This window comes from Plasmopara halstedii (assembly GCF_900000015.1).
Source record: "Plasmopara halstedii genome assembly, contig: Scaffold_2472, whole genome shotgun sequence".
NCBI lineage: Eukaryota > Oomycota > Peronosporomycetes > Peronosporales > Peronosporaceae > Plasmopara > Plasmopara halstedii.
Window position 1 is genome coordinate 4,404 of NW_020189379.1, and position 12,438 is coordinate 16,841.

The 12,438-nt window shown below is 41.8% G+C and overlaps 5 protein-coding genes across 5 annotated transcripts; 3 read left to right on the top strand and 2 right to left on the bottom strand.

Moving 5' to 3' along the window:
* Positions 1–345: 345 nt before the first annotated feature.
* Positions 346–948, top strand: PHALS_03968 (n-alpha-acetyltransferase 40; the record flags this gene model as incomplete). The annotated part of the gene is made up of 1 exon (XM_024718266.1): positions 346–948. One exon carries the CDS (start codon positions 346–348, stop codon positions 946–948), a length of 603 nt encoding a protein of 200 aa, XP_024583682.1.
* Positions 949–999: 51 nt separating this feature from the next.
* PHALS_03969 (uncharacterized protein) lies at positions 1,000–2,361 on the top strand (the record flags this gene model as incomplete). Its single annotated transcript, XM_024718267.1, has 1 exon — positions 1,000–2,361. One exon carries the CDS (start codon positions 1,000–1,002, stop codon positions 2,359–2,361), a length of 1,362 nt encoding a protein of 453 aa, XP_024583683.1.
* An 89-nt stretch (positions 2,362–2,450) lies between these two features.
* PHALS_03970 (LMBR1-like membrane protein) lies at positions 2,451–4,164 on the bottom strand (the record flags this gene model as incomplete). Its single annotated transcript, XM_024718269.1, has 3 exons — positions 2,451–3,318; positions 3,389–3,963; positions 4,030–4,164. 3 exons carry the CDS (start codon positions 4,162–4,164, stop codon positions 2,451–2,453), a joined length of 1,578 nt encoding a protein of 525 aa, XP_024583684.1.
* A 1,842-nt stretch (positions 4,165–6,006) lies between these two features.
* PHALS_03971 (Mannose-binding lectin) lies at positions 6,007–6,693 on the top strand (the record flags this gene model as incomplete). Its single annotated transcript, XM_024718270.1, has 1 exon — positions 6,007–6,693. One exon carries the CDS (start codon positions 6,007–6,009, stop codon positions 6,691–6,693), a length of 687 nt encoding a protein of 228 aa, XP_024583685.1.
* Positions 6,694–8,191: 1,498 nt separating this feature from the next.
* Positions 8,192–9,126, bottom strand: PHALS_03972 (Mannose-binding lectin; the record flags this gene model as incomplete). Its single annotated transcript, XM_024718271.1, has 3 exons — positions 8,192–8,775; positions 8,833–8,973; positions 9,048–9,126. 3 exons carry the CDS (start codon positions 9,124–9,126, stop codon positions 8,192–8,194), a joined length of 804 nt encoding a protein of 267 aa, XP_024583686.1.
* Positions 9,127–12,438: the final 3,312 nt, after the last annotated feature.

Below are 12,438 nucleotides of genomic sequence, written 5' to 3' on the forward strand. Positions count from 1 at the left end.
TGACACAGCGCAAAATGATCACAGATGTTTCAGCTCAAAAAGATAAAACATGCAATTTCATATTAGATGTTCTTCTATCGTGAAACATAAGGTACGAGTCGGTTCAAAAACACCTGAAATATCACCGATTAGCTAACCACACCCGAAAATTCACCTAAAAAATGCAATTCGCAAACTGACTCCTTTATCACGACTCTTGTGCATACGATCATTGTTTTATCTTACAAGCAGACACACGTACTTACTCATACATATCCTAAATTAAGAGCCATACATTAATTACGCTTTAGGCACCAGTCGTTGAGATAAAGCCTACATAGTATATAACTAGGCCAAAACGACGTCATGAAGGTCTCAATCCACCCGACAATAGAGGCAGCGAACGCTATTTTAGACGTAATGGTGGACTTTCAAGCGTTCGCCCACTTTACACGCAACGACTGCAATGTAACAATTCGTAGCTCGCAATCTAAATACTTGTCCAAGGCCACTGAAGATCATATTCTTGCGCTGTTTGAGAGCAATATGAAAAGTCTGTACCAAGCGTCAGACTGGGGATATGATGCCCATGCCAAGCGCTTAGAATTATTCGAAGCTGACGCGCGATACCTTTTAGCGTACGATGCCAACGAGATTCTTGTAGCTTTTGTACACTATCGTTTCGTCGAGGATGATGGTGCGCTTGTGCTCTATCTATATGAAGTCCAGCTAGCTACCACGATACAACGCCACGGTCTGGGCAAATTTCTTATGCAGCTTTTGCTTCTAATAGCAAGAAAACACAAGATGGAGCTTGTCGTTTTGACCGTGTTTAAGAATAATGTAGATGCAATGAGATTTTACAAAGAACGATTAGGATTTGAGATCGACGAGACGTCGCCAAGTGCATGTGGCGATGATTCGCAGAGTTACGAGATATTGAGTAAAAGTGTCGTTCGAACTAAATAAAGCATTTATAGAAATGATATGATAGAAGTAGGAAACACCCGAGACGCTATCATGGAATCTCCTCGGTCTACTATCTCTGAAACTCAACATGTGACGTTAGGACCTCAAGTAATACTAAAGAAAAATTCGTTTCAAGGTCTTCTCCTTCCTATGCTTCCACTTGAACAGCAGAAAGATCTTAATCAAGTCGTTCTCGATGCTCTGACAAAGCAACCGCGATTGCAAGGGTTTCAAAACTTTCCTCGAGCTTCTCGCGTTTATTGTGCTGATTGCAATGGTCCTGACTCAAACCTAGTTGAAGAATGTCATGACCAGTCATTAAAAGGAGTTGGAGATCGATTGTTGTATTTATTACAACGTTGGCAAGTGACGAATGTGGTGTTGATTGTAGCACATAAGGATTCAAGTCTCAGCGGCCGGTTGTTAGGTGGTCCCGACCTTTATAAACTCACTACGAAAGCTGCTAAGCTTGTTTTAGAACAACACTACTCCAATGCTGTAGATACTGAGAAGACTAGAGATAAAACAACATTTCCATTGATGACAGATCAACGTTTGCAGCAAATAATTCCAAGCTGCGTCATGTCGAGTGACACAGTCCCGACATGGCCGAAACATCACCAAGCTACAACAGATGGAGGCGGTCGGAAAGGAGGAAAACAAGGACGTATTAATCACTTTCGTCATCGAGAATTCATGGCTGCAGCGCGAAATCAAGAGGCAGAAAATGTCGATTGGATGTCGAATGATGACATTTCTAGTATCAAAAGCTCTGGAAATCTTGAATGGATGGGGGTCACTCGTGAAGAATGGGAAACATTACGAAAAATTCGGATGCCTGTTCAAGAGCTGCATTATCTATACATGTGTCTTGTTATTCTTTTGGATACACCTCCTGCACCGAGTGATGTGCGTACGAAGAAACGTACCATGAAGCAACAAGAGCATTTCGAACCATCTGACTATTCGTGGACATATTGTCGCCAAGTGCTACATCAAGTGCAAACTTGGAGTCATCGTCTTCGAGGTGTACAGCGCAGTACATTGACGCCTTTTCAAGTCACAGCTTTGCATGGAATCTTTCAATACCCATCATTTACTGAAAATGCTTTTGTTCGAATTGCTAAAGGTGCAGGTCTGAAAATCTACTCCTGGGTACAAAACCTACTTAAGGAATGCACTGATGATGACCTGGGCTTATTACGTCTTGACGTAGCACCTGAAGTGACAATACAGACATTAGCATCACCTACTGTTGTCAAGCTAAAAATTAACGAGAAAGAGCTGAATAGCACGCAAAGTTTGAAAGAGAAGGCGTCAATCGAGCTTCAAGGACTTCAAAATGAATCAAAGAGTCCGAAAGCACTTCGAATCGTTGATCCCGGTCGTCTTTTCGGTAATAATCACGCTTAAGAGAAACTGCTAACTAGTTTAAAAAGATGATAAAGGGCAAATCGTGCATAATTGTATTTCGATTCAAAGCTTTCGACAAACAAAACCCTTTACACAGCATTAGCATTAGCTGTGTCCCGAACTTGACGTTCAATTCTCTTGCGAATGCCATCAACAGGTGAAGCGCGATCTCGTGGTTTTGCGAGCAAAATTGCCGCAGTGAGAAAACTAATGACGAAAATGGCGTAGATAAAGATATTGTAGTCCCAGATCGTGCTCATCCCTTTTAAATAATGAATTTGCACACCCATGAGCGTTCGCAAAGCTGTTAAGCGTCCGTAATCAGCAAAAGCTTGATCACAGAATTGTACAGATGGAATGGCACAGAGTAAAGTTAATCCGAGATTAAATATCAACGAATTCATGTAAGTTCCATGCAGTTTCATCGGGTGCAACGCAATGCAAAAGCAGCGCATACCAAACTTGAAACAACCTTTAACTGCACACGCAAGCAAATAGGTGCTGAAAATTCCGACAGAGATGGTTCCAAACAGTGGAAACCAGCGATCAAACCAGATAAAGTACGTGTTTAGAAAAGGCAGCAATGGTGCGTTTGGTAGCATGTAAAGCGCAATGTGGCAAAACCACATGCAGCTAATGACACTAGCAATGCATCCCATGAGCAGCTTGAATATCGGCTTGAGAGGATTAAAGTTTCGATACTCTTCGTGACAAAGTTTAAGATCCACAACGTCGCCTTCAAGCAAATACACGGACTGTTTAAACTTATTAAGTGTCACAAAATCCAGTCGACGCTGTTTCTTGCGTTCCCAAGCACTTTGACCAGGACCTGGACGGTCCGATCGTTGTTTAATCGATCGACCGATCTCTAACAGTTCAACTGACCGACGCTGTAGAATTAGCTTTTGAATTGCGTAAACGTCAGCACTGATAAACTTTGGACGGTGAAAAAATGCACTACAACAAGAAACAAAGACAACTTTAATTCCCCGGTGACCAATGTTGACAAAGTTATCTAGAGACTTACAGAATCAAATCCATCGGCAAAGCGATAAGTCCAATACCGCAGAAAATCGCAAAGCCAAACCATCCGATAAAACTTGTTAATCCAGTCACATAAACTGGCAATGACACGTCAAGTGTGAGTTTGATATGCTGAACTGTCACATTGCTCGCAGCAGCTACGATAGTACTGGAAAGAGTGGTGCCATCAACATATGGTTGAAATCCTTGACTGGCTGACATGCTATTGACTTCCATGGCACGCATAGGGACGCTACTTTCACCACACGTTATATAAAGTACCGTAATTAACGCCACTGCAACAAAAATTGTGCCAGTTTCCATCTTCATCGCTTCTTTCCATTGACTATTTGTTGGATTCTCTTCACCATCATCCGCTTCGTAATAAAAGATTGCAAATGGAAGCAAAACCACAAGAAAGATGACAATCGATAAAAAGACTAATAACCAAAGTAAATCCATGTTTAAATTTCCACAAACAGGATTCCATCCTTCCTCGCATCCAATAGCCGTCGAATTATTTGCTACATCTAACGGCAACAAAAGTACAGTTGCCTCGGCAAAGAACAATCCAAAGACCTAGCACGAAGATACAAATTCAATCTTGAGTTTATGCAAAGTATAAATGTGTCAACTTAAATGTACCACAAGAGCTTTTGGAAAGTAGGCAGTATTCTTATCATCATCGTGTTGAAAGTATACAAGAATGTAGACATTGCAGATGAGCAAAGCAACCGCAATGATGACCACGACAGCCAGCAGGAATAGATCAAGTGCCATAGTTCACGACTATATCTGTTAACAGCTTTATGCCTTGCCTTTCTCGACTCTTGATGTAACGGATATAGCGACGATCGAAAACGGACTGATTTAAACATCTTAAAAAGAAATTATAGATACTGAATGGCCTAGAGTACAATTTAAATGAATAGGTGCTTATTACATTTAGAGCCTCAGATTAGGTTTTGACGCATTGCGACGGTAGTCGGAACCCCGCTCCGTCACTCATGCAGTAATTGGACATGACGATACGATCATCATCGGCCGCTATCGTAATTAGACTGTGACTGTGTGGTGTACTTAGATTAACAAACACCTATTTGGTGTAAGTTTTAGAGAATTTGGGTATGTGCAGGATCCACATGTCAAATTTGAAGTTTGGCACATACTGATATTTTTTAGAGTGGTGCTATTCAACGCACACTAAAACAGGTCTTTAGACTTGTATGGATTTCCTGCATATAGAGATGGTTGCATCAGTAAAGAAGTTGTCTACTTCATGCGACCTATTTGATCGACAAAACATACAATCGTAGGCAAAAATACATGAAGGTTCGGACGTAAGTCGTTATTTGACTATCGAGTTCTCGAACAATTAAGGTTTTACTATATTCTAAGGTAACAGCTCCCTCTATACTCTATTATTAATGGATCGTTTGATCGACAGAAGAGGGACCTTATTAAATTCAATACTAAATACTATCAGTTACGACAACTGTGCAGAATTGAGCTAAGTAGATGATGTCGGTGGTGGCTATAAAAGTTGCGTATCTGAACAGTAAGCCGCAGATGACATTTTAGTCGCCTGTGTGAGTAGCACTTGCACGAGAGATTCAGTGGTCTAGATGAGTAAAAAAAGGATGGTAGGATGTTACAGTAGAACCTGTCTAAATTAAACCTGTTTAATTTAAAACCCTCTCTAAATTGAACAAAAGATATGGACCCATGTTGGGCACTATACAGTAGAACCTGTCTAAGGCAAACCTGTTGAATTTAAAACCCTTTCTAAATTAAACACTGTCCCCCAGTCCCAACATGTTTAATTTATACAGGTTTTACTGTAATAAGGTGGGAGGTACAGAGATGTGAACGAACCGTAATTAGTCAGACTCGATGATATCTTCCATTGTGCTGGCTTTCGTAGTTACATGCGCGGTCTGAATTGTTACAATTGACATCCACTCTCTTCACAATGCTGCGCAAGACCATACATGAGTGAAATTATATCAATCAAGCTTGCGGATTGGTGGCAATGTGTGGTTTATTTGGTGCCTAGCGCAAGCAATCTTAAGATCGTCGACGTTGTGCCATGTGGCATATGAACTTGACCCAAACGACAGTCCATGCCGAGCTAAAGATTGTCTTGTTACCGTTACTTGTGCTACTTTGTGGCCCAAATGCGCTGCAACATTACGCACGACAATTGCCTCGCTTCTTCTAGTGACTTGTCTCAACTCAATTTGTAGCGTTGTGAATGCAAATTGGAAGTATAGACTTCTGAAACTTTGAAGTATGCTGCATGACTTTCTAGCAATGAGATACGACTGAACTGCAATAATGATGCGTCATATATAGTTGTAATTAAAATGGCGTCTTCATTACTAACATTGTGGATGACGAATTGACGTAAACACGACACAAGGTATAATAGATATAGATCAGTAAGGGAGGTAGCCCCACAAATTGCTGATGACCGATCTTTATTTTCATCTTGGCCGGCTTAATAATTCGTAAACTAGACATTACTACCATGTGTTCAATAAATTTTCATTCCAGCCTTCAGCATTCCCCAAAACAAGTCATTCTCAAAAATTCCTTTTCCTCGATACCGGAACTACCACAATGAAGATCTACTTCTCCTTCCTCGCTGTACTTGCTGTTGCTGAAGGCTATTCGAAGCCAGATGGTTTCGAGATTTGCGGCGTTGTAGGTGGACCTCATGGCAAGGCGTTTGACGATACGCCCCTAATACAACATGGGCAAAAAGTGACGTCTGTCACGATATGTCAAGGTCATCGCTTAGATGGCCTCGGCATTAATTTCAACCCTCCAGATGGCATGTCACAAGATCCGTTTCACGGCAGTAAGAAAAACTGTATGACTCATAACTTGGCTTCGGACGAGTACATTACACACTGGGAAGCGCAAACTGTGAAAGCCGACGATAAAACGAAAATCAGCTACATCAGACTCATGAATAACAAGGGAGTTTATTACGAAGGAGGTAAAGAGACGAAGGATGAGACCAAGAAACAGGGTTGCGATGCCCCCGAAGATTTTCAACTTGGTGGATTCCAAGGACGATCAGGGCAGGAGATTGATGCGGTTGGTCCTATCTGGGTATCGCGATATCCTCTTAAACCTACCGAACCGGATAAACCTGCTCTACCGTATCAACCGGCTCAACCATATCAACCAGCCCCAGTTAAATCTGCTCAACCGTATCTGCCATATCAGTACGATCAGACCAAGCAAACTGTTCAAACCGTTCAGTCAGCGCCGAATCTTGGTGTAATCCAGAGTACTTAATGAGATTCCAGGAATCCGAAATCAGCGTCAAAATCGTCTGACTCGATTCGGACTTCGTTTGCCATGTTTGTCAAGGATTTTTCATTTCGTTGTAGTCCGTACCTTTTGGTCTTTCTGATTTTTTTTTCATTATCAACCAGTTGTCTAAGCTAAAAGTATCCTAGGACAAACAGTTTAAAAAGGCACTTGAAAGTTCTCGTCATCATAGAACAGTTGATAGCACAGCATCACACGCATTCACATCTTCACCGTATTGCTTTAGCAAAAGGCTGGCAGACGACGTTCCCGCCTGCCAACCATTTCACTTGAATGAACGTCTTCCGTTTCAAAGATAATGCGAAGTGAGGAGACGCTTGGACGCTATGTAAAACGTCAAAACTTTTACAGCTGAGCCTCTTGCAGGATTCAACATTGTCCCTCAGAAGCACTAGAGAGAATTTTTTTTTATAATCATTCACAAAAGCCTGAAAGCGAGGCCTTCCTAAAACAACATCTGACGTACGGGCGTTCAATTAGACTGCTTCCTCCTATCGATAAAGCCATTCTTGTCGCATTCACAATTAATTCTATAAACGACACTTGTTCTCGCTAATTCGACTCCTAATTAAAAACAATACGATTGAAAATCATCGGTGGTAGAGTCGGTCGGGCCTGATATGTGAATGTGATGCGCAAGGCTCAATTTTCATAGCGAGCCACACAAGTTGGCGACAAAATGAAAGTTGGGCAGCTATGACCCAGCTCGGTAAAGGTATCAGGTCAAATGTCGTCTAGCTCAGATTACGAACGCTTACACTGATCCTAGCTGCATTCTGCTTGTTACCATCTTCGTGTTCTTGAAACAAGCATAGGATGACCAAAATCAACTTTTCGGTATCAAAATGGCGAACACTGACACGCATATCTCTCTGCACATGGCTCACTGATTATGTCGTTTCTCATGCCTCATATTTCTTGCAATTCAGTAGATCTACAAATAAATACGTATAAATCTTGAATCAATGGACTTGACATGATTATTTCAAGTCTACTCCCGCGAAGGGTATGCAGAGTCGGAAGCACATGTTCAGTTGATCTCTGATACCACATCCTTAAATCAAGAAATCATTACATCTGAAAAAGATGTGATAGAGCAATCGTTGTGATCCGATAATTAAGTCTCCAATAAGAACAACGTAACACGTGATTCCCTAAAAGCATGTTTTCTTGTTAGCGAATACTAACACGCATATCACACTCATCAGACTTCTCTGCAATATTCGATATCTGTTCATAGATAATGCATGAATTACGCAATGGATAACTTGCTAACTTGCCGCAAGAAAACAGATTTTTGTCATTTTTCTTATAAAACAAACTCTCACTAACTTTACTAGCTACTAGCTAGGAAGTCATGCGTTTAGTTGTTCTTCTTGGAGTCGCCAACATCGACTCGATCACTTATACACAAATGATGACTGCTTGATTTCAGCAGGCAAATATCATACCAGATTCCTGATTAAGTCTTCTGCATGACATCAAATTCTGGCGATGACTGATCTTGTTGATTATTTTGTCCCGTCTGAACAAACTGATATGGCAGATACGATTGAGGCGGTCGATACGATTCTACTGAAGCTGGTTGATACGGTTGAACCGAAGCTGGTTGATAATACTGAAGCGGGATTTGTGTGTAAGGTTGAAACTGATATGGTGTATAAGGTTGAGTCGGATCAGCTTGATAAGGTGGACCAGGTCGATAATATGGAGCAAGCAGGTTAGGTTGATCAGAAGGAGTAGGCGAAGCGGGTGGATCATCTAGAGCAAGTAAATATTCTAGAGTAGGTGGAGCAGGCGAAGCAGGTGGATCATCTAGAGCAGGTGGAGCAGACGAAGCAGGTGGATCATCTAGAGCAGGTGGAGCAGATGGAGTATCTGAAGCAGGCGGATCAGGGTCGGCACGCTTAAGAGGATTCACCAACACCCAAATTGGACCAATCGCATCAATCTCAGCCCCCGAACGCCCTTGAAATCCACCAAGTTGATGATCCGGAGGGGCCTCGCAACCTTCTTTCTTGTCATCACGACTCGTCTCTTTCCCTCCTTCGTAATAAACTCCCTAGTTGTTCTTGAGCCTGATGTAGCTAATTCTCGTTGTACCTTTGGCTTTCACAGTTTGCGCTTCCCAGTTTGTAATGTACTCGTCCGAAGCCAAATTATGAGTCATACAGTTTTTCCTACTGCCGTGAAATGGATCTTGTGACATGCCATTTGGAGGAGTAAATTCAATGCCGATGCCATCTAAGCGATGATCTCTACATATCGTGATAGACGTCACTTTTTGCCCATGTGCTACCACGGGGGTATCGTCGAACTCGTCCCATGAGGTCCACCTACAATGTTGCATGTCTCGACACCTTCTGGAAGGGAATAGCCGTCAACCACAGCAAGCATAGCGAGGAAGGACAAGTAAATCTTCATTGAGGTAGTTTTGGTGTTGAGGAAGAGCGAATTTTTTGGAAATGACATGCTTTGGTGCTTGCTAAATGCTAGGGATGGAAGTTTGTAGAACATGTGATAGTAATGTCTAGTGCGCGAGTTACTGACTGACTTGTCCAAGATCAAATCAATGATCGGTCATTAACAATTTGTGGGGCTACCTACCTCACTATGATTACCGATGCAACCCAAAAATCGAATGATCGTGACCGCGATCTATATCTTTGTACCATTCGTCGTGTCTACGTTAGTTCGTAATCCATGTGGTAGTAATGACGATGCCATTCTATATTCGATTATTTATCAAGCGTGATTGCTGCAGTTCAATTGTATTCTCAGCATATGGTTGCCAGAAAAGTGCCCTTAACATGCAGCATACTCGAATTCAGAGTATTTTGATCTCTGGAGTGCAACAACAACACTACAAATGCAGTCACCAGAAGAATCGAGTCATGGTGTCGTGCGTAACGTAATGGCGTATTTGACTATACAGCGCTAAAGATTAACAGTCAAGGTACTTGACTACTTAACAGATGTTGTGGTACCACAACATCTGTTAAGTGAATGTTTTAACTGACAAGGTTCAAGCATATGCATGTATGTATCTTTTTTTTCTATTGTCACTACTGCACTCGGTAAAATCCTGCCGTTCTTGTCTATACCTACTTACCTAATGTTCCCAGTCAAATTCGGTGTTTATATGTCCAAGCGTTAAGACACTTGTCAATTGGTCCACAGGTCCTTTCTACCTGTACATGGCATTACTTCAATTACGTCTGGTATTTCTGCTCAAGATTCGCCGCTTGATCGAACTCTCAAACTCGCACTTGCATATCTGATCACGAAGTTTCTCAATTTCATTTTCCTGCTAGAGGCACAATTTGGGATTTCCACACCATTCGCTTGCACATCATGCAATCGGTACAACCAGTAAGTACTAGTATATCGTGACATCTAGGAAATCGTATATACGATCGTTTGATTCCTCTCCTTTACGTGCAGCATTTACAAATTCTTACAGATTGTGTGAGCTGACAGCTGAAATTTGATCATCCAATTTCACCGGTTTTACCAGCTGAATCGGCCAAGAATTGTGGATCATGTGACAACTGTTTCGACGGAAATAGAATTCCTTAAGCTCTGCTAGTCAAGGCAAGTCATTGAACTTATAAAGAGTCTGGATGAGAATCTTGAGAGATTGGGAGCGTCGTATCACGTAAATATGGAAAAAATTAATCGAGTCGGGTGATTTGAGTCAAATTGGGTGAAAAGGGAAGGATGGTGGTTTAGCTATTCGATGCACCCTACTTTTGAGCATTACATCAAGCGCTTTACCTGCGATTGCCAGTAGATCGTCATAAAGAATGAAATTGCTCAATCAAAAAGTACCGAAGGGTATGCCGATCGACTTTCGCTGGAAATGAGTTCTCAGTGCACTTGTCCAATGTGCGGGATTCAGTAAGAAATCATGAACTTAGTAAGATTGTATTTCAGTTGCTAGGCATCAGACTGATATTTTTCGGTGGCGGACAGTGCCAAGCAGGTTCTTGGTGAGAATGAACTGGTAGAGAAAGTATCTGGTTTCATATGTATAAAGAAAAATAGGTTCTTACTTTAACTTGCCGTATTTGCTTATAAGTTGAGTAGATGTTCGCCTTCAAATTGAGTCGTAGTCTTTGAAATCCGACTGCAGCCACAACAATTCTAACCCGGGGCACAAATTCAGAAGTTGAGAGCTGTAGTCAAACGACAAACTAGTTTTATTTGATGACCATAGAGGGTGATTATGGAGGTCTAAAAATGCCATGGAATATATTGGTGATTGATGTTGACTTAAGCACAAGGAAGCTCTTTCGATAAATTTAACATCGTACAAACTTACTCGATAAGGAAAAGTGTTGATACATATGCCCAATCTAAGTAGATTAAAACAGGGGATCGACATCTTGTCTCCAACTTGGTAATGAATGTAGTGAGAAATTCGATAGCATATCCGTAAACTGACGCTTCGTCTTTTTTCAAGGATCTATATTGCATTCTTGCCCTTGAAATGGTGCCTAATGTTCACATGCGTCGTCCAAGCATGGCATTCGGCGCTGCTGGTGAAAGCCATTGCTCCTTGGCGTTATTCTTCAAACCGGTATCTTGAAGTCATTTGAACTTCCATCATAAAGCGAAAGAAACGTCCGAACGGCTCAATCGGCATGCTTCTTAGCAATTCTCGTTATGGCTGTCGTATTTATCATTTGTACACACTCCAGGCAGTTCCAACATATCTATCCGATTGTGACTTCTGACAGAGGATTGCGAATAATCTTGATATTTGTAACGCTAGCTCATATGGCCAAGACGCATTCTCGTAACGGTCGATAAAATTTTTATTACTAGACACCGCCATGACGAACGTTCCATTTCCATCTACATTGTCACAATCAAAAAGATTTTTTCTGGGGCTTTTGGTCAAGTAAAGCCGATACTAATTCGAGCTCCGATACCCCAGAGGGCATGACTTCTTTCAACCCTTGAAGGGTAGCATTAAGGGTTCGATATCAACGTATATCAACGTCCAATAATCCGGTTTGATTTCCATCCAAAAAATGCGACTCTGATTGCATTGTACCTTCGTAGTTACATTGAGATTTTCGTCATCGCTCGCTGCTCGCTTGATTGGTCGATTGAGCTTTCAGTCCCTCCTGTCCTGGATTAAAAAAATATTTGTCAACTTGTAGGCAACCCAGCCTCTTTTGCGATTGTTCTGCTCTGAGAAAGAGAAGGCAGTCGAGATATTCACAATTTAAACACCTTCACGCCTTCAAATTGATCATTTTCTAAATCCTTCCTTCTCTGACGAAGGCACTCGGAGCGAAGACGGTAACGCTCATACGCATGACAGCAGGTAACAATCCTGGACCAGTGCCGAAGAACAACAAACATTACTGGCGAGAGGGGAGTGCTGAGACGACATCGTCAATTCGACAAAACCCGGGGATGCCGCTTTATCTACATTTATACATTTGCTCGTACAGGGCATGAACCCAATTTACCGTAGCGATTAATAAGTGGATTCCACTTATCTAGTAAAGGTTCAGTAAACTCATAAGGGCATAGTCTAAATACAAGATGGTAGCGGCTCACTAAGTAGTGTCAGAGCTCACATTTCCTCGCTCGTTTATGATGTACAGACGAGTCGTACACGCTTACGACAGCGTACATTTGCGAAAAGGCGCACTTAAGTATCCCGGAGAGCTGTAATCTCTACTACTGAAA